This window comes from Chanos chanos, chromosome 9 (assembly GCF_902362185.1).
Source record: "Chanos chanos chromosome 9, fChaCha1.1, whole genome shotgun sequence".
NCBI lineage: Eukaryota > Metazoa > Chordata > Actinopteri > Gonorynchiformes > Chanidae > Chanos > Chanos chanos.
Window position 1 is genome coordinate 24119484 of NC_044503.1, and position 20977 is coordinate 24140460.

At 42.2% G+C, this 20977-nt stretch overlaps 2 protein-coding genes across 2 annotated transcripts in view; one reads left to right on the forward strand and one right to left on the reverse strand.

The window, feature by feature from the left end:
• The window catches only part of rftn1b (raftlin, lipid raft linker 1b), a 38965-nt gene extending 31411 nt beyond the window's left edge, over nucleotides 1–7554 (forward strand). The window contains exons 7-9 of the mRNA XM_030784667.1: nucleotides 2613–2716; nucleotides 5487–5562; nucleotides 6551–7554. Coding sequence (XP_030640527.1) covers nucleotides 2613–2716; nucleotides 5487–5562; nucleotides 6551–7138 — 768 coding nt within the window. The 3' untranslated portion in view covers nucleotides 7139–7554. The remainder of the gene's footprint in view (nucleotides 1–2612; nucleotides 2717–5486; nucleotides 5563–6550) is intronic.
• Nucleotides 7555–16256: 8702 nt separating this feature from the next.
• On the reverse strand, nucleotides 16257–17768 carry LOC115821169 (vitelline membrane outer layer protein 1 homolog). The gene is made up of 3 exons (XM_030784931.1): nucleotides 17545–17768; nucleotides 17110–17222; nucleotides 16257–16566 (listed from the first exon to the last, which is right to left on the reverse strand). The coding sequence occupies exons 1-3, from the start codon at nucleotides 17764–17766 to the stop codon at nucleotides 16257–16259; spliced, it is 645 nt and encodes a 214-aa protein (XP_030640791.1). The 5' UTR covers nucleotides 17767–17768.
• Between the last annotated feature and the right edge of the window lie 3209 nt (nucleotides 17769–20977).

The following is a 20977-nucleotide window of genomic DNA, read 5'->3' on the forward strand; positions in this document are numbered from 1 at the left end:
TGTGTGCGATAGAGAGAGAGGGGGGGGTGATAAATCTGCCAAACTTTTTAACCATAGACTCTTGATTTTTCTTCCAGTATTTTTTATTTTTTTTGCAGGCATATGAGTGTCGGCATTGGCTGCTCTCTGATCTGCTGTACGCTGTTTCCCTCATGCTGTAGGAATGCAGCTGAAACGCTCTCTCTCATCAGATGATGTTGAGCTGAAACACTGACTGCAGGCACTGAGACTTAAAAAAAAAAAAAAAAAAAACCAGGCTTAAAAACAGGCGTTACAGTCCAGGCCCTGGGGATGAGAGAGAAACACACAGAGAGACATACTGATAGAGGGAGCGAGACACGTAGACAGAGAGACAGACAGACAGAGTGAGGGAGAGAGAGAGAGAGACAGAAAAAGAGCAACGTTAACAGTGCTTACATTGTTAGCACAGTTCGCAGGAGCTCTAAAAAGGCCAAAGCTTTGAAGCGGGCGACGTAACAGCAGTTCACAGCCATCAGAAACTGAATTAAGGCTCAAATAAGATTAGAGTTAACAGTGGAGCATCAGGATGCTGTAAAGAATCCTTTGAAGAGAAGCTTTATGGTGGGAACGCATGCTCTACTGTACTGCCTCTCTGTGTGTGTGTGTGTGTGTGTGTGTGTGAGAGAGAGATAGAGAGAGAAAACGAAGAGCAGACTGTGTAGCCCAAAGAATAACAGGGGGGTTATATTTAACAGTCATAATATATGAAGAACAAAAAAAAAAAAACCACAAAAAAAGAAGTTAAAGTAAAGTTTGAAGGTCAATACTACGAACAGAACAGTGTGATCTAAAAAATACAGAAAGATCATTAAAACCAGGCCTTTGGCAATGGCACCCCCTCTGTCTCCTGCAGAGGTGCGAAAAGAAGAAAAAAAAACCCCACAATGAACGAATCTTTTTAAGGAACAATTCTCATCGACGCTGCGGGAGACCGACCCCAACGCGACGAGATGAACTTGATGAGGGAAGCGACAGCTTGACTCGGAAAAGCTAATCTCAGTGACGTCAACAGGGCATTTGAGTCATATCGCTGGAACCCTTCATCACTCCCAGTCCTCATAATTACATAACTGTACCTCGCTTAGATGCTCAATAGAAAAATGATACGATATTTACAGACTCATATGCAATTCAGTCTTTGTGTTTTGTAATGTATGCGTAAGCATAAGCCTCCATCTGCAAGACCCATTTGGCTTCATTATTATAATGCTGTTAGAGACAGCAGAGAGAGAATGTTATCTGAGAAACTATTTGTATTTGACATGCGGAGTGTTTTCTTGGGGTCACAGACGGGGTCTCGGCCCTCGTGAAACGTCATGTCCATTAAGTAAAACTTTGTTTTGGAGCGGGATCATACCGATCCACCTCTGTTAATGTCCGGTCCTTGGCCTCCATGTTTCATAAGAGCTGTTATTAGAGATGGACTGTGTCAGTCACTTATTTTAAACGTATTTTTAACTTTTTACCTCCCCCCCCCCCCCTCCCTCCGCTGACATCCCTGGCAGGGGACATATCCCAATCAACTTCATGTTCACAGAAACCATGAGCTGTGAGGAGACATAAAGCAGAGCATGTTTCTTCATTTCCATTTTCAAGGAGTTTCTTTTCTCTCAGTCAGAGTGTAGAGGAGTCTTCTCTGGGAAAGCCTCCAGTAAAAACACCCTTCACCGGGCAGGGGGGCCTACTCATGACCTCCTCACGGCCAGGATAAACACCCAAACCCGTTCCAGGGAGGGGGAGGGGTGTGGGGGGGGGGGCTATCGCCACAAAATCTGTCACCACGCCGTTCATAAGCGTTTATCCAGCTCACTGTAAATGGCTGAAAGACACTGGAGCGTAATCAGCCTTTGACGCCGAACCAGACAAAAAGTGTGACCGTTAGATTTCAGTTTGTCATTATGTTGTTGGACTGTGGTCATACAACCTGCCTTGTCTGAGTCATAGTCAACCGTCGGTCTGCAAACCCGCCTGTCTGTGCTAGTACGCAGTGTTCTTCAGCTCTGTGTGGCTGACAGTTACGTCTAGGCTGTGTGTGTGTGTGTGTGTGTGTGTGTGTGTGTGTGTGCGTGTGCGTGTGAGTAAGAATGTGTACTGCCTCTTACTTGACACGCGACATGGTTTCCTTTTTTGATGGCAGGTGCATGTTACTAACCACACCGTCTTCCTGTTAGCTCTTGCATAAGGGAAAAAAGAGAGAAAGAAAGAAAAAACAAACCTGGCATATTTTTTTTAATCTGCATTTCAGAGGTTCAAAACAACAAACAGTATCATTAAACAGACTTCACAAATAGGACTTAAATATATTCATTATCCCGTCATACATCCTTAATAGCAGCATCTGTCATAAACAGTTCAACATGCAGAAGTCCAAATAAATATGATTTTCACTTGCCTTGATTTACAACTTAGACAACTTAGACAGTAATGTTTAACTCCACTGCAACTTGTCATTTTGTTGTTGTTGTTTCAGTTTGATGTTTTGGTCTGTCGCTGTATATTAAATGTGTACCATGCACTGCACAAATTTGTAAGGTTTGAACTGTGTGTGTTTGTGCGTGTGTGTGTGTTTGTGTGTGTGTGTGTGTGTACAGGGTGTGCAGGTGAAGACTGACTACATCCCTTTGCTGCAATCGTTGGCCTCCTACGGATGGAGACTCACCTGTGTTCTCCCAACACCAGTCATCAAGACAAACAGGTACTGCAAACACCGTCACTGCATACGTTACACACCCACCTGCATGCACACACACACACACGCATATGCACACGCACACACATACATGCACACACACCCGTGTACACACACACTCACATTCACACAGACACACACACACACACACACACGCACAAACACTCACACACAAAAGGCCAAAGAGGATTCTGACCCTGGCTAACTCAGATATGCTTCAGGTTATTATCCTGAGAGCCTGTCTGTTTGACCACTGGCCAGTTCCACAGTTCCATTCCCAGCAGTCAGATCACGTTACTGTACCAAACATCGTTCCCAAATAATTCATTCCTTACTGAATGAAGGTTTGATCTTTGATACTAAATGTGTGATTCATTTTAAGTTTCATCTGTGTGGCATTACACAGCAATATCACACATCAAGTGCTATTTTTCTCTACACGGTACACAATGGAAATAAGTTCTGACATGGTGGATTAGTTCACACAAAGGAGTCTACCGACTGACTCTGAAATGATGGCGTCCATCCTTTCTTTACATTGCCAAAGACCTGTAACACTAGGCTTAATGGAAACACAATTACTGTTTGCATAGGGTAATAGAGTGTCCAGCAAGCTAGCCCATTACCTCTTTGAATGATAATTGGAACCTTCCAGAATTGCTTCACCGAAGTCCAGTATGTAATTTCCATCTGTCATATTGATGCCTGTGTTTACAAGGTCCTGAAGACTCCTCCTGTTTCATGTCAAATTCAAAAAAGAAGGGGGTGAAAAAAAAACCGTCAGGGAACATTGTTGATTAATTGCAGGCCTATTTTAAACTTTCTGGAAATGTCACAAGACAACAGCGGCGATACGGCTAATTAATCAAAATGCCGCCCTAGATACAACAGGAGACGCGGGCTTTGCGTTGATTTAGAGATATTACTGCCCCGTTTTTCACCTGGCGGAGGTGTATGTGGGTCTGACCTGGGGTAGGAGTGTTGGGGTAATTTTTGAAAGCGTCTGTTTGAAATGGAGTTCACTTATCAGTACGCCAAAACTCTTCGACAGTAACGACCTTAATCCCACGGGCGTTTTTTTCGATTCTTGTTACTATTCTCAGCAGACTACAGTACAACTTGAAGATTCATTCCATTCAAAATTGCCTCAGTTAGCGTTTAATTAACTCCTTAATAACACAGACTGTGTAAACTAGACATTTCCCTCCGCTATAAAGCTAAGGAAACGAGCTTCTGGAGAATAAGGAGGAAGCTTTCATTTGCCAACTGGGGCAGCCCTTTCAGTTCAAAACCGAGGGGTTTTTTGTTGTTTTTGTTTTGTCTAATGAGAAAGCGTGTTGTTCCTCTATGATTTAACCTGGAGAATGCTATTAAATATATCCAACAGCATGCAGACAGGGCAGGAAAGGGGCTTGTGTGGAAATGAGGCGAGGTGGGGGGGTGAGGGGGGGGGGGGGGGGGGGGGTGGCGGATGCTTGGTAGGAAATGCAAGCTGCAGCCTCCAGAGTTCTGGAAAAACCTGTTTGATGTGTGAGATCAGTAGAAATCTCATACACTTTTTCTTTTCTTTCTCTTTTTTTTTTTTTTTTTTGTATTCCTTCACGTTTTAGAGCCCTTTCCGAGACAGCCTGCCCTACTCATGTGCAGAGTTAAAGATCGAGATTAAACCTAAGCTCTACATCACTGTCTCTATAAGTGTCTCTCTGCTAAATGATCAGGGATACACCAGACCGGCAGGGGGTGAAGAGAGGAGAGAAAGAGAGAGAGAGAGAGAGAGAGAGAGGGACAGAGGAAGAAGGAAAGGAGACAGGGTGAAAAGAGAGAGAGAGAGCATGAGAGAGATGAAGAATGTTTAGAAACAGAACTCCATCTCCTCAGAGGATTAAGTTCCTCATTTTGAAGTATCTCTGCAGCCTGTCGACTTTTTTTTTTTTTTGTAACACGGTTTTGATGTGCGAGGAAATCGGCTCTTGTGCTGCTCCTGTGAAGCCGTTTTAGATATAAAACAGCCGAGGTACAGCGAGCACCCTGCACGAGTCCACAGTACGAAGCACAGCTGCCTACTGGTGTCATTCAGTTTACCTTCAAGCTCACTTTCACAGCAGTGAATCTACTGAGAGAGAGAGAGAGTGAGAGAGAGGGAGAGAGAGAGTGAGAGAGAGGGAGAGAGAGAGGGAGAAAGAGGTTGGAGTCCCAATACCGTAAAATCCCACCAAGAGAGATATTTATTTGTCCTTCTGGCAGCTTAGAAATGTTTAGTGCTAGAAGATTCTTTTCCTTTTATGACAGAAACTGTTGGGCTGGATTCCCACTGTTAGGTTCTTTGGTGTGGCAGCACTCTGCTGAAACCTGAAGAAGTCTCTGGGTTTTGTGATCTAAATGCTGCACAATAAAAAAGGGTATACGACAGCGTTGAGCACATACGCGCGGTATACTATAGATCAGACGAAAAGTAATGGAGCCATCCGTAAACACGGCTCAGAGAACACAGCCTCCAACGTGTTCACCACACATCTTCACCACTTGGACTGTTCCCTCCTCATATGGAAAAACGCGAAAACGACAGATAAAGGGTTCCAATGGTATCTCTTCAAAAGGAATTTTAATATCTTTCTTATTGTAGCAGAAAAAGTGTTAAAAGTGTTTTGTGCGAGCGTTTGGTTTTTGAGGGAGGCAGTCTTTAAGACTTTGAAATGAATCAATCTCTCTCTCTCTCTCTCTCTCTGTCTCTTTGTCTCTCTCTCTCTCTCTCTGTCTCTCTCTCTCCCTCTCTCAGCGATGGGAGCTTTGCCACCAAGCAGATTGTGTTCCTCCAGAGGCCGGCTCTGCCTCGGAAAAAGAGAGAATCCAAGGTACGCGACCCCACATTCCGAGTTTTGTTTTTCATGGCATATGAGAAGGGTTTCTCTCCAGCACTCTGAACTTACACACACACACACACAGATACACATACACACACAAACACACACGTTTCCCTCCGTGCCACTTATTTCTCACCCATAGATCAACATGCAGAGTGACAGCTTAATATAAAGCTAAGTCCTTGCTTTACAGAGGTACTAGCCACTGTGTGGTACCTCTCCCATGTATCGTGAGATTCCAACTTCTTTCTGGAAGCTTCCGAGCCCCCAGGTTTAACCTTTGACCTTGGTAAGGAATGAATCTGTGCATCGGGAATTTAATGTGAGAGGAATTTAAACTATGTTACGTTGCTATCACTGAACCGCCTGCGCTTTTTCATTTCTCTCACAGAGACGTGAAAAATGAAACTTTCTGTCTCTCTGGGCAGTTGTAGACTTCAATAATCCTTCAACAGTCGGCGTAGAGAGAAAGTTAATCATTTCGGCGGGGGGGCTGAATATTTTGCTCGTTTTTTTTTTTTTCCTCTTAGCGTGGTGTTTGTTGGCCTGATAATGTTTGTGCTTGTTTACACTTGTCATTTGTCATATGCTGTTGTTTTGAATTGGTTTGTATCCTTGAGGGTTGCAGTCTAATCCCTTAAACACGTCTCCTTTTCTGCCTCTTTTGCCATTTAGATATTTTTAGCTTTCATTCTTTACATAGAAAATTCAGCAGTGTTAAATTAGCCCTAAGAGTGTAGTTTTGGATTACATAAAACACTTTTTTTTATTCTTTGTAATCTGCCCTCAACAAAGTAAATGCAATTATGAGTGAACTTGAAAGGGGCCGTACGTTTACAGTAACTTCAGTACTGTTGCTGTTAACGAATGTAAAGTATCTCAGAAGTTCAAGAGAAATTTTACCGTGCAGATATGTGTTATTATTAAGACGCATCCGAAAAAAAAAAAAAAATTCTCACAGAAACACTGTTTGTTTCAGAAACTCATCTTCAAAACACGGAATAAATCCAACAAGAACTCGGTCAAAGACGCGCCAAAGAACAAAAAGAAGAAAAACTCCTCCTCGACCGAGAAGGTGATGGACGAGCAGAAAATCTGCGACGGAACGGCGAAGACGACCAAAGAGGAAGACGAGCGTTTGAGTGATAGGAAGGAAAACAGGGAAGGAGATGAAAAGCGAGCCGAGGTAGAGATAGCTCGGAGAGGGAGCGCAGCGGAGAGAGATGGAGAGGAGGGGAGTAAAGCCGGAGGACAGAGGAAGGAAGATAAAACTGAAAAAGAGGCAGCGAAAGAGGAAGAGACGGAGACAGAGACGGATGAAAAGGTAGGAGCGCAGAATGACAGGCAAGAGAGTGACGTAGACACAAAAGAGGGAAGACAGGAAGAGCCAGAAACCGAAAGCAAGATGGAGGGTGGGGCTGGGACGGAAGAGGAGGGTGAAGGAGAGGTGGAAAATAACGAGGGAGATAAAGCAACACCACATGAGGAAGAGAAAAGCAAAACGGAGGTGAAAGAAGAACACAGAGAAGAACCAGAGGAGCAGTTTGAGGGGCCCGTTCCAAATTAGCATATCTCACCTCTGAAGCCTGTACAGACTACGCTTGGGGGTGGGACTACAGAACATACAAGTGCAATCAACCAATGAGAACAACTTTTGTCAATTCATTCTGACCTCCTTTTAGCCAATGACGGGGAAAATGACTTTCCACTCGCAGCTGAACCGTCCACCAATGCACATGAGCAAAACTTTTCTCTCACAGACACAGCTCTGTTTCCTGTGTCTGCAGGCAAGGTTGAGAGCAGAGAATGCGGATTGTTAAAGAAGCACTGGATTTATGTTCCACATATGAAAGTGAATTATGTGGAGTCCCTGACTGATACACGGCACAAACACACTCCCTGCCCTCGCCTTGACCTCTGCTCTGAATAAATAAAAACATATTCACCTTAGTAAGTATAGGGAAGAGAAGAACATTACAGTGTATGAATGCGAAGGGCAATCTGTTATGAAGGAAGTGACATATTGTTGATGTTTTGGGGTTTTGTTGTTGTTGTCGTTGTTGTTGTTGTTGTTTACATTTAGAAAATCGTTAATTTCCTCATAAAATGGTTACTATTTTTCTTGAGCGAAAATGATTTTATGCAGATCTTGTTAAGGATGTTATTTTAAAATACTTCGATATTTTGGATCAGAAGTTAACTTGGCTTTTTTTCTTTTCTTTTTTTTATAATTGCTTGAATGTTATATACACTGACTGCATGGCTGAGGAATACAGAGTGTTGTAACCAAGGAAACGATCACAGGTCTGTTCCACTTTTTGATTGGTTGCCACAAATGTATAATTTCTTTTTCAGACAAATTAGAGAGTAAAAAACACTGAGGTGGAACCTTCTGAATGTTGTTGAAAATCTTCGTTTATTAAGTGAGTTGTAACAAACTCAAATCTATGTGTGTAATTTCATGGCTTTAATTTGAAACAGGAATGTGAAGAGAAGGAATGACCTGTTAGCTGGCTAATGGGGAAGAGTGAGAAGATGAGTTCTTGCCTTTTAATTAGCATTAGTGGGTTTCTTTCTTTTTTCTTCTTACTTTTAATACTATACTTTTTAACTTCTGTTTAAAAAAAACATGGTTATATTGGATTGAACCAAAAGGCACAATATATCATATCAAAATATAACCTAGACCAGGCCTTTTCTAAAGACTTCAAAAGGAACTACAGATTACGAAGTCGCACGAGTTCTTTTCCAAGTCATAGTTTGTTTGTTTGTTTGTTTTGTTTTGGTTTTGTCACTTCAACCATTTCCTGAAGCCACTCCGTGTTACTGTCCATGTGTAGTCTAATCAGAGACGGTGTAAGAGCAAACAAAAAAGACTCGTTCTCTCTCTGAATGTCGATTAAATGTGAAACGGAGCCGTTCTCTCTCTCTGCGATTATTAAGAAGCGGGAGAGAAGATACGATAATAAAAAAAAGGACGTGGTCATGTGACGTGACATGTTTTTTCCTCGCTCGTGAAGTCCGGTTCACGGTGTCAAGGACTTTGTCGTCGAGTGTGTAACCTGTGACTCGTACCCCCTGAGTCAGCTCGCCAGTAGAGGACTCCACTTCCTATGGATATAACATCATCTCTGATAGCCGAGGGGGTCACGCTTAGATGCTAATGGCTTTTCCACTTCCATCCTACCCCACCCCCCTTGGGAAAGGCTCTAAGGCACTTAGGTGGTTTTTGTCAAAAGGATGTCATATTGTATCATCTGTATTGTGTATAAGAGTGGTATCACTCCAGTGAAGCCTTTTCATTGGTCTAGGAGCGTACTTTTTTTTCTTTTTTTTTTGTTACCGTTTCTATCAGCAAGACTTTCTGAGTGATTTTTTTCTTAATCAACACACCGTTGACTTCATGTGTGTTGGTGTCTCTTAAATGTGTCGTCTTTTAGTTGCGTCACTGTGCTGAGATGCAAAATGAGAAAAACTGTTATCTGATTTGGGAGAGGTTTGTTTGTTGTGTGTGTATGTGCGTGCGCGCGCGTGAATGATTGGGTGGGTGAATGTTCATGAGTGTCCCTCTGTTAAACCAGACTGGGAACTTCATCCTAAATTCTATCGACACAAAACTCATATCATTATTCATTTGTTCAAAGAGCTAATTTGTCTGTAAAAAGAGAGTAACATCGTTCAATTTATGTAATTTGTCATCATCTCTTTCTTGTCGCCAGTCTTTTCCGACTGGGTGTCATGTATACAGACGTCACATCACCAAAATGCGGACAGACGGCTATACTCACCGTATTTTTGGAAAGAACTAGTCTGTTAAACGAATGGCTTGGACGTGGAATATTGACATTTTTGGAAACGTCAATATTTGATGTCTTCTTCACGAAATCATCTTGTCTTTTCTCTTGATTGGAATTATTCTCTGTGACACCGTTAATGGTCTCTGTACACCGTGTCGACACAGAACTTTTGTGTTGGGCTCATAGCTTTAACGTCTGTTTTTACTTCTCCTATTCTTGTTATTTTAAGAAGTTCTGTCCTAACCGATCCAAACTAGGCCTCTTTGGGTTACAGCGTTTTTCGTTGCTTGTGGACCTCAAAATTGACATTGTTGCTTTGTAGATGCTGGATTACGCTGAATGTTTAACTGCAAAGTGAAAACGGACTAGCTGCGAGTAATCAATGGTGTGCGCGCGCTGTACGTGAATTTGCTTAGTATAGCACTCTCTATAAATAACAGCTACAATTTCCCGAATAACATATAAACACGGACAATAGCAGTATTGACACGGGGTATAAAACTGGGTAGGGCCGGAATAAGTTTCAGCTCTACAGGATCTGTTTTTTTGCCTGTTGCGTGGGTCTATAGGTGGGTGCGACAGTTAATCATTCATTGCTGATTTCTGCTGAGATTAGCTGTTAGGACTAAATTCAGTCTACGTTTCTCTCTCCGCAAGACTATGAAAAAAAACAAGGATGTGAGAGAAAATATGAAGCAGGATCTGCCACTTCACCAGTTGAACGTTGCTAAATGTTGTTTACTTGCCCCCTTTGTAACAGCAGGCGCCCAACCTGTTCCTAACATCCAAACGTGGGTCTATCTGGAACATAAATGTGGCTTTTACACAGAGGTAGCCTAATATGCTATTTCCTCTCGAGTTAAGTTACCTTCTGTGTCTCGGAATCTTCTGTTGCCGGTCGGAAATTTTATTATAGTGAATAACGAGCAGTTAACCACGTTCTCCGTAGTTTATATCTGATTTCACTTTTGCTGGTGTTGTGACAATGGTTCCTAGAAGTTGACCGTAGTAGCCTACATGAAGAGAATTTTCTTTTTATGTTTGTTTTGTTTATGTGTTAGCTCGTTGGATCTAGAGAAAACAAAACAAAAAACAAAAAACAAAAAGGCGCTTGTGTTTCAGAAAACATTCTCATCCTTCATGTCTTCATTTTGGAGGATGCTTCTTTCGACTATCAGCGAGTGTTGTGTTTTCGGCAGCCATTGTGAAACATTTTACGCATTGTTTGTATGGACAAGCAGTATATGTTTGTGTCATCTGTACAATTTGTATATTATAAATATGATTTATATTTGATTTGCATTTGAGCATTTCTTACATAAATATATGAGTTTCTCTGAAACCTGTGTTTCGTCGTGACTTTAATGTAATACAGAAAAAACAGGACAACTCTTAATCGTAATCACTCATTTTACCTAGTACTTTTTCAGGAGATTGCATCATTGATGCGCATACCACATTTTCTGGCAAACTATGGTATGTGTTATAATTTTTAAATGGATAAGTATAAGAAATAATCCTAAGCAATGGTTCACAATGAACAACGAACCACAACTTTGAATGGACTCATTAATATTATGCCTTATAAATCAACATAGCAGCTTTATTATTGGGGACTGGGGGGTTACGCACCATTCATTCAGTGGCGCAAGGGGTGACCCCCCTTAAGTAAGTAGTAGTAGGGTGACCTTCAGTCACTTGTTCCCTCCATAGACTGTATCCAAGGCCATCAGAACGTTTCCCTCTCGTGTCTCCCGTCAAGCGCGGGGAGAATGCATGGAGTGCTTCTGACCACTAGCCTCGAGGGCTCTCTACGGCTCCCTCTGTCTTGGTTTAAGTACTAATGAGAGAGCCGCAGACCGACCCGTTTCAGCACTTACGCTTCTTACAGACAGCACAGCGGGACATGGGCTTATTACCACAACCATCACCAGAGACCATAACCACACCAACTACACCAAATCAATGCTCTGTCCATTACTATATACCCTAATGACACCTCTCTGCAGCTCCCCGGGGAAAGCAGGAGAGACTCGAGTAATGCTCAGAGGGGGGTAAAAAAAAATACACTTCACCCCAAAACATCACAAATTTAATCCCAGCGGCTAAAACGAATCATCTGTAGACCACTGGAACTCGTCCTTTTGATCTTTTTTCTTTTAAAGAGGGAATATTTGTGGATGGAAAATGGTCAGTGTGAATCTGTATTAAGATGTTGTCTCAATCACTGGGGGCGTTTATAGACTTCATGCTAAAGAATAAAAAAAGTTGATAGTTTTTCCCGAAATAAAGCAGTGCCATCTAGTGGCCTTTCGCTCTTAATACACCTCCAGAGGCCTCACCAGACGTTTCCTTCCAACTGCCAGAAAAAAAAATGTTTTTGTACTTTACTCAGTTTATTTCAAAATTACCACGCCTTATCTATGCTGTAGGAACATTCACAGTTGAAGATTATTTACCGTTGATCATTTTGGCTCTTTTATGTTTGTTTTCACTATGGAACCTTCCGGAGAGCAAACAAAATCAAATAAACTAATAAATAAACCAAAACATATCGTGGTTAACAACGTCATGTAGAGAGTTCCCGCAGTCTTAGCAGATTATCCGCTTTCCCGTTAATTACCACAGTTACCTTTGTGTTTCCCCATGTGCCTTCTTATCTGTGGTCGTCAGGCCTAAAATGAAAAAACAATTTAATTACCTCTATCTCCTCATAACTACGCTCCCCGCGGAAGCCAAAATACAAGTATCAACACAACGGAGCTGCGTAGGTTATTCTGATGTTCCGTATCATTGCTGTTTGCAGGAGCAAATGTCTTTTCTCGTGTTTCTGCTACCTAATGTGTCTTTGAGGATCTAGTCAGAGGGGAGATATAGGTTACAACCGTGACGGCCTCCACTCTCTATCTTGTCTTTTGAGGGTGGTTGCAGGTTGGGTGTCGGAGATCTGGCAGTTTCCCTCCGTTTCTGTCCTCCTCAAGCCACCAGCATTTTTGTTTCTTTGAGATTTTGGTTGCTGCATGACAACACCCCCACGCTTCTCTACCACACATCCATAACTTGCTTACACCACTGATATTACAGAGTACCATTCCTACAGTTAATTCATGTTTTTTTTTCCTTTTATAATAAATTTATCTTTATCTAACTTTGATCTGTGTGTGGTCTGCCCTCCTTTGTCATCTCTTTTGAGCCAGGTCGTGACAAAATAGGGGCTTGTCGGTCCTTTTGTGTTTTGTTTTTGGTAAAATTTTGAGATTGTTGGTTTTCCTACGTATGTCTTGGCTTTTTGTTTTGGGTAGGTCATGCATATTTGGCTCCCCCCCCCCCCTTTTTGTTTTTCAAAATTTTGGGGGGGAAATTTGTTTGAAGTGCTTGAGGCGGGAGGGCGGCTTTTGGACTTCCATTTCTTTGGCCTGTGCTTGTTTGAGTCAAGTTGTGGACTGTGGCAGACCTGGAGGTAAGACTGGTCCTTTTCTGTACGGCTATTTCGCTGTATCGTCTACCTGTTAGGTTTCACCACGTTGTCCCTTATGGACTTCAGTGGTGTTTGTGTTGGTTAGAGTGGCAGTGAGCGTGGGTGCAGCAGTTGTCCCGGGAGCACTTCCGTGGGTGCACGGAGTCGCCGTTTTTCAGTTACTTCTCATGTCAGGGGGCTTCAGCGCGTGAGTACCCACCACAAGTAATCGCACGAAGACTAGGGTTGAGTTTAGCTGGTTAGTTGGACATGTGACTTAGTCAGTTAGCATTGGGGACACTCCAGTTGTTGGCACTTTACTGTTGTCCCACTTTTGGATCAACGTTGGTAAGTTTGTATTTGTTACACTTGTGCCGTGGACTCTGCTGTGGATGAGGTTCTTCGCTCTCCCTCAGAAATATTCCTGGATAAATGTAAGAAGCAGCAATTGTTGAAAATTGCTGAGCACTATAAAATTTAAACTAGAGTGCAGAGAAGACAAGATGACACAAAGGCTATTCTGTGTGCAAATTTGGTAGAGGCAGGTGTTTTAATTTCGTCAAGGTCACCTAGTCCTGGCCTTTCAGTGCCTGTAGTTTCCCCTGGTTTAAATTTTGGGCAGCAAAATAAGCCTTTTCAATGTTACAATTGGAACAACAGCATCAGTAACTAGACTTAGAAAAACTGAAATATCAAGAAGAAATGGAATTGGAACGCATGAAATTGCAAACAGAGAAAGCATGACTGGAATTACAATGATATAAACTCACTTTGGGCCAGGAGGGACAGTTGGTTGCTGAGTATTTAGGTTGATTGGTTGGATAGTTGATTAGTTTGGTACTTGGCTGGTCAAACAGTTAGTTGCTTGGTTGCACAGTTGGTCGGTAAGCATTTTGGTTGATTGGTTGGTTGGGTGATTAGTTGGTTCTTTGATTGGTTGGTTTGTAGGACGGTTGGATGGCTGGCAGGACACATGGTTGGTTGGCTTGCAGGACACATGGTTGGTTGGCTTGCAGGACATACGGTTGGTTGGCTTGCAGGACAGAAGGTTGGTTTGTTTACAGGACAGTTGGTTTGTAGGACAGTTGGTTGGTTGGTTTGCAGGACAGAAGGTTGGTTTGTTTACAGGACAGTTGGTTTGTAGGACAGTTAGTTGGTTGGTTTGTAGGACAGTTGGTTGGTTGATTTGTAGGACGGTTGGTTGGCTTGCAGGACAGAAGGTTTGTAGGACAGTTGGTTGGTTGGTTTGCAGGACAGAGGGTTGGTTTGTTTACAGGACAGTTGGTTTGTAGGACAGAGGGTTGGTTGGTTTACAGGACAGTTGGTTTGTAGGACAGAGGGTTGGTTGGTTTACAGGACAGTTGGTTTGTAGGACAGTTGGTTGGTTGGTTTGTAGGACAGTTGGTTTGCTGGGCTGACAAGTGGTTGATGAGTAGTTTTGGCGATTGGTATGTCTGATGGTTGGTTGGTGAACAGTGTGGTTGGTTGTTTGGCCATTTGGTTATTTTGTTGGCTGGTGTTAAAAGGAGAAGGATCCCTAAATAGCTTGTGATTGGTTGGTTTAGTAGTTGTTTAACTGGTTGGTTGTTAGTTTGGACAGCCGGTTTATGTTGATTGGTTGGTTGATTGGTAGGCCACACTACAGCGTTGCCAGATGGGAAATGTTAAAGTATCATACCAGAGGCTTAAAATTATCGTATTTTAAGCAAAATTATCGTACGAGAGTCATAACCAAGAGAACAAATAGGCATAAATGTGTAATTTCAGGAGACACGTATTTATTGAGAAGAGTGACTTTTTGACATACGATAATCGTACATCTGGTAACGCTGCCAGACTATACCACGCTGTACCACGTAGTACCACACAGTGCCACATAAAACCACACAGTTATGTGGTATAGTGTGGTATTATGTGGTACTGTGTTGTATTATATGATACTGTGTGGTATTATGTGGTGCTGTGTGGCAGGGTTTCAGTTATCTGGTAATTACCGTTTTTTGTCTGGTAAAATGTATTTAAAAAAGGATAAATTAAATTCTTTCCTGCCCAGGCGGCTGAGCGAGAAAAAATCCTAGCGGAAACCCTGCTGTGTGGTATTATGTGGTAGCTATTATGTGGTACTGTGTGGTATTACATGGTACTGTGTAGTAGTATGTGGTATTATGTGGTACTGTGTGGTATTAAGTGGTATTTTGTGGTGCTGTGTGGTACTATGTGGTACCTTGTAATATTATGTGGTCCTGTGTGGTATTATGTGGTATCGTGTGGTGCTATATGGTATTATGTGGAATTGCATGGTATCATGTAGTATTATGTGGTCCTGTGTGGTATTATGTGGTATCGTGTGGTGCTATATGGTATTATGTGGAATTGCATGGTATCATGTAGTATTATGTGGCAATTAGTAGGTACCCCCCATACTTACACCACTGATATTGCTGACTACCATTCCTACAGTTAAGTTATGGGTTGTTTTTTCCTTTCGTAATACATTTACCTTTTTATAAATTTGATCTATGCGTGGTCTGCCCTACTTTGTCACCTCCTTTGAGCCGAGTTGTGACACAGCTAATACAGACTTGTGAGATTACATGTACCGTGATAGCCAGTGAAGGTCACAGAGAGCAAGCGGACATTCTGTCTTTATTTGATTAATGTTGCCTTGTTTTGTGGTTGTGTCTGAATGTGACAGATCTGCCGAAGATGTGTGAATCTTGGAGACTAAACACCATGATCCCTGCATTAAAAAAGGAGATAGAGAGAGAGAGAGAGAGAGAGAGAGAGAGAGAGAGAGAGGTTTAGTACTCTTACCATTAAGTAATAATGAACAATACCACTGACTATTTACTTACAATTATCTTACACTTTTACATTGCAGTTATTCATTTAGCAGATGCTTTTATCCAAAGTGACCTCCAACACAGGCAGAACACAAATCAAACATATAGCTGTAAGGAGCTGTTTGTTGCATAAGTGCCACCCCTAAGTTCAGTATTAGACCAGCTGCAAATGCCTGAATGCTTTTAGGAAAATAAAGGACTATGAGTGGGTCAATTATCAGGACATATCAATTATCGTGACACCACATATGTACAGAATTTTGACCAATCACTGATCATTTTACTAGAGAGCTAAATCCTAAATCTAGGAGAGAAATACTGAGATACCGAATGTTATTTGAATATATCTTAAATATGCATGAACCTGCTCTCATGTTTTAAAACGCGCACTGCTCACAACTGGAGAAACTGCACACACTACTTAACAGTGTTAATTAGTGTCAGGTTGCCTGTCAGAGCTGTTTGAAATCACAGGTTACTTTTAACTTTGACTTTTCATCAGTTTTTCAAAGGAGGGTGGGATTTTTCTTTCTTTCTTTTTTCTTGCTTTTTTCTTTTTTCTTCCTTTTTGTTTTACCGTGGAGCTGCTCACTGCGGCTGGTAGGAGCAGCAGTGGAAGCGGACGTCGTTAAGGGTTGAGTCGTCCAGGCCGTACTGGTAAGGCTCCATCTTGGTTTCGATGCCACAGATGCCTCCGTTGGCGCACTCCGCGCTCCAGTGGCCGTAATCCCCCCAGTTCATGCCCAGGCCCTCCAGCGTGGGATTGCTGCTGCAGCGGAATCTGATGTTGTTGGCGCTCGTGTCGTCACCGAACAGACCCTGATGTGGCTCCACACGCAGCTGGAAGGAGGTTAGCACGCCAGACGGACACCACTGCGGGTTTGTCCATTCTCCATAACTGAAGGACAGGGGGTCACACCACATAGAGAGAGAGAGAGAGAGAGAGAGAGACATACATAAAGAGACATTTTAAGTTCAGGAATAAGATTAGGTGGGAAATAAAATCACAGCATATAAATGTGTATATCTGTGATAGAAACATGCTGTGAAAGGGGGAAAAGAGGAGCACTTCCTCCTCAGACTGAAGCACTTGACAGTTGGCTTTGATGCAACTGCTATTTACCGGTAGCAACCATAATAACATGCAGGGAGACTGAGCACCTAGAGAATACCTCTGGTTTGCCAATAGCAATATAAAATATATTTAGCTGTAAAGAGATGTTAGTTTTTCTCCATTTTTTTCATATATTAATAATGCAAAACGTGAGTTCTCCGATAGATATTCAGGGGGTTCAATACGCCGCACCATCTGAAATTTCAGCTCTACATGTGGGATTTCAGAACACTTGGTTTAGCTGTGTGGTACAATGAGTAAGTCTATTATTATTCCGTCGAGGGGCGAGCTGAGAGTTGGAGAAGTTCTGCTGAAGTTGGAGCTTACTATCCAGAGTGAGACTCAATGGTGTACACGAAGCTTCTGTCTTCGCCTTTGGCGCAGTACAGGCGGATCCCGTTAAGAGCCGTGTCGTCCAGTCCATACTGGTTACTCTCCACCTACGGATCAGTAACACTGATCTTTAAAACACAGACGGAGAACTCCTTCTTACATATAATGCACACGTGTAAAATCCAAATATCCAAATTATGCTGATAAAAATTCTTCATTTTACGCACACACACGCACACACAGATATGTGTATGTCCGTGTATATAGTGTATAAATATTCATGATTCATGTATATTGATGTAAGTTCGCTCATGTGTGTGTGTCTTTGTGTGTGTGTGACATGCAGACAGGTGAGGATGACTGCAGTTGAGTGTCAGCAGGACTGAAGTCCGGTCTATAATGTATAATTCAGTTGTACACGCGTCTTACCCTCAGACTGAACCCTACAGCATAAAACTCCTCTGGACACATCTCTGGCCATGTCCAGTTCCCAAACTGCTCTCCATTGGGCACGGAGAGCAGGGAGGAGTACGGCCTCGTATTGAAACTCATTCCCGCCCGCGTCAAGAAGGGCTTTCCGTCAGCATTGCACCATCCTGAACCAATCAGGACCAGAACGCAGAAAGCAGAGAGGTAAAGTGAGGGCGACATGACTGTTGCAACACAGGTAACACCCCTTCCCACAGAAAGACCAGCAGAGATATCCCCTCAGCATCGATGACATTATATACCCGTCAATGACCTCCACTCATCAAACATTGACAGAGTCAAAATCAATCATTTATGTCTGTTTGGACGCACTGTGGGAAGGGTACGTCATCATTCACCTGACACGCTACAACAATACAGCAAGTGATCTCACAGATGTCATCTGTGACTAGACAGACATATCTGAGTTTGTTTTTTTTTTTCTTAATAACCACTTTTCTTTTTTTTCCAAAATGTTTTATTTCAAACACAGGTTTTACTACAGAGTGAAGAGATTAGATTGTCTAGCCTGATTTTTTTTTTTTTTTTTTTATCAGTGCAGGTCAGAGACAACAACATGTCAAATAAAGGTTCTGGGCATCTAAAATGTTTTTTTTTAACATGCACGGAGTTCTAAAGTCAAAAACTAATTCTTGTTCTTTTACTTTTACTTGTTCGTTTCATTGCATTTTGCTACACAGGCATATGGGTACCAGTTCGAAGGAGCGCATTCCGTGTTTTCATGGAAATTTTCCTTGAAAAATCATCTGTGTGCTGTGACAATGTGCAAATTTCCCATGATTCTATTTTAAGGGGCTCTTTCGCTGACAGAGAATTATCACACAGTCAATGAGGTCTCAGTGTTCTTTGTGTCAGTCATCAAATTCTTTGGCACTGTTTTTATTTATTTCTTTGTTTCTTTGTTTTTTTTTTTACATACCTGATAGAAAATCTATGGAATGTGGCAGTGAATTCAGGTTTATGAAGATTTATACAAATGGTGTTTGCATGACAAACCTTACACAGGAAGGGCGTGAGAAATCGCCAAGGACCAAACACAACAAACATTCATTAGTTATTAAGCAAACACGTTGCAGGGTTAATTAAAACGGAATTCTCCTGTATATTGGTACAGACAAAAACTGTCAACACTTAAAAAAAACAGATTTCAGTAAAAGGATGGCAAAACTCTGTTCAGAGAGAGGGCTTCTTGGCTCCGTCATTTTCTCTCTCTCTCTCTCTCTTCGTCTCCGTTTGGCTTTTACGATCGTCAGGATCCCGACGGCCCCACCCGTCATTCCCAGTCCCACAGCACACACTGCATTCTCAAAGACCTGAGACCCTGTCCTCAGAGTCACCTCTGCAGCCAGATAAATGCAATGTTAGTACAACGTCAGGGCAACGTCAGTGCAACGTAAAACACAAAAATGACTAAAATCTGAAATGAGAGCAAAACTTCACGCTCTGTATAACACAACATTTACAGTTCATTTATAAGAGTTCATGTTTATAAATTGATGGGTAACCCTGCCATAACAGACACAAATATATGTGACAAAAGACATATGACACATTTTGATACATTTGATAGATTTTGTAGTATTAAAAGATGGTAAAAAGAGAAATCTGCCTACACAGTGGCACTAAACAATGAAATGTCTGTACACACGACCATTTGGAACCTAAGGCACTTGTCTCTTTCAACACTGATGATCTGAACGATTGTACCCACTGAATTCTCCTCCCCTCCACAGAATGACTCACCCCAAGATTTGGTGAGGGCCTCGTGTAGCCTGCAGTGCTCCACAGTGCAGGAGTAGATGTCTCCGGTAGGAGGAGGTGAGGTAGGAGAATAAGTGAAAGGTGTAATCTGGATTAGAGTAGTACTGAGAGTAACTGATGTCCCATTCAGCCGCGGGGTCTCCGTGTCTCCTCTGCACGGGCGGCCGACGGAAGTCAAGTCACAAAGCATAGGAGTGTGTTTGGAATCTCACTCCGGACATCTCCCTGCCGGTAAATCTCAGACACCGCGGGATCTATGGACGAACAATAATACCAAATGTATTCATTTATTTATTTGTTTGTTTGTTTTTAAACACAAAGTAAGCAATGTCTCGTAGCCTTTTTTATGGCTCAGATGTTCGTTTTATGTGGTCATCAGATGCCTCTCTTCAGGCTAGTTTTATGAAAACGTGTATAGCCCTTCAAAACTCAAAGAACAAGAACGTGAAAAAGAAAAAAAAAACGTGCAGTTTGTGACACTGTTTTAATAAATGTTCTCTCAGTCACATTGACCCAGTAAGAAGACTGAATGCAGCGCTCTGATTGGACAGCCATCTCACCTATGACCTCTGGAGGATACTGCACAGCACAGTGAGGAACATTGTACAGGCAGGTTCCAGTGGTGTAATAGGCATCTACAGGTAGAGACAGGTCTAGTTCTCACCCATCTGCAGATTCGGGTAACCTCTGCACAGGGTCAAGGTGTCCGGCTCTACGTACCAGAGTTCGTCTCCGTCATATTCCAGCAAGAAGCCTATGCCTGACGTGGAGCTCTGGCAGAAAGTCAGTGTTCTCAATAAATGTTCACCTGAAAATGACGTTCTTAAGTCAATTTTGCTCAATGCTTAAAATGCCTGGTTGCAACAGATTTATACAGTTTAATATTATTTGTAAGGGTCAAAAGCATTTATAAAGGAAAATAGTCAATGTCGCGACTTGAAAACATGTGAAGAGATCCTAAAAAAGCATCAAGATCAAATGCAGAAGTGATTGTGAAATGGTCTTAAAAACTTTCAGACACATCTAACCTGTCTAACATTTGCAGTAGCTTTTAAACAAAGCAAAATAAAACCGCAGAAGAACGTGTTTTCTCCTCCACGGCTCTGTCCCTCTGATAACCAGAGGATGACAACATGAATGAGATTCATCAGCCAGGCCTACAGGTGAATTATGCCAATTTACCGTCAGACTGGATGGTAATGGAGATGCTTCCAAGCAAGATAAACACAAACACCGCCACCGAAATTTTCATTTGCAATCGAATGTCGTAACAAAACTATCTGAGGTGCCCAGGATAAAGGAATTGTCACTGTTTTGCATTTCCCCTTTTGCAATGTCATTTTTTCAGTCAGTTGGCTAATAGAGTCTCTGTTGTTCTGCTGTTCCCACAGTCTCACATAACCTCACTACAGTCAGTCAAATTGTGTTATGAAATGTGGTACATTTCCTGTCAGGTCTTTTATTTTTTTTTCTTTTCTTTTCCCCGATGAAATATTCAGCTCAACCAGTCTTGTTAAACAAGTGAAAACTATGCCGAAGCATTCCTGTCATGGTTCATCAGCAAGAAATCGCCACACTTTTCCTGCCTGACGTCTGTCCTATGCTTTAACTC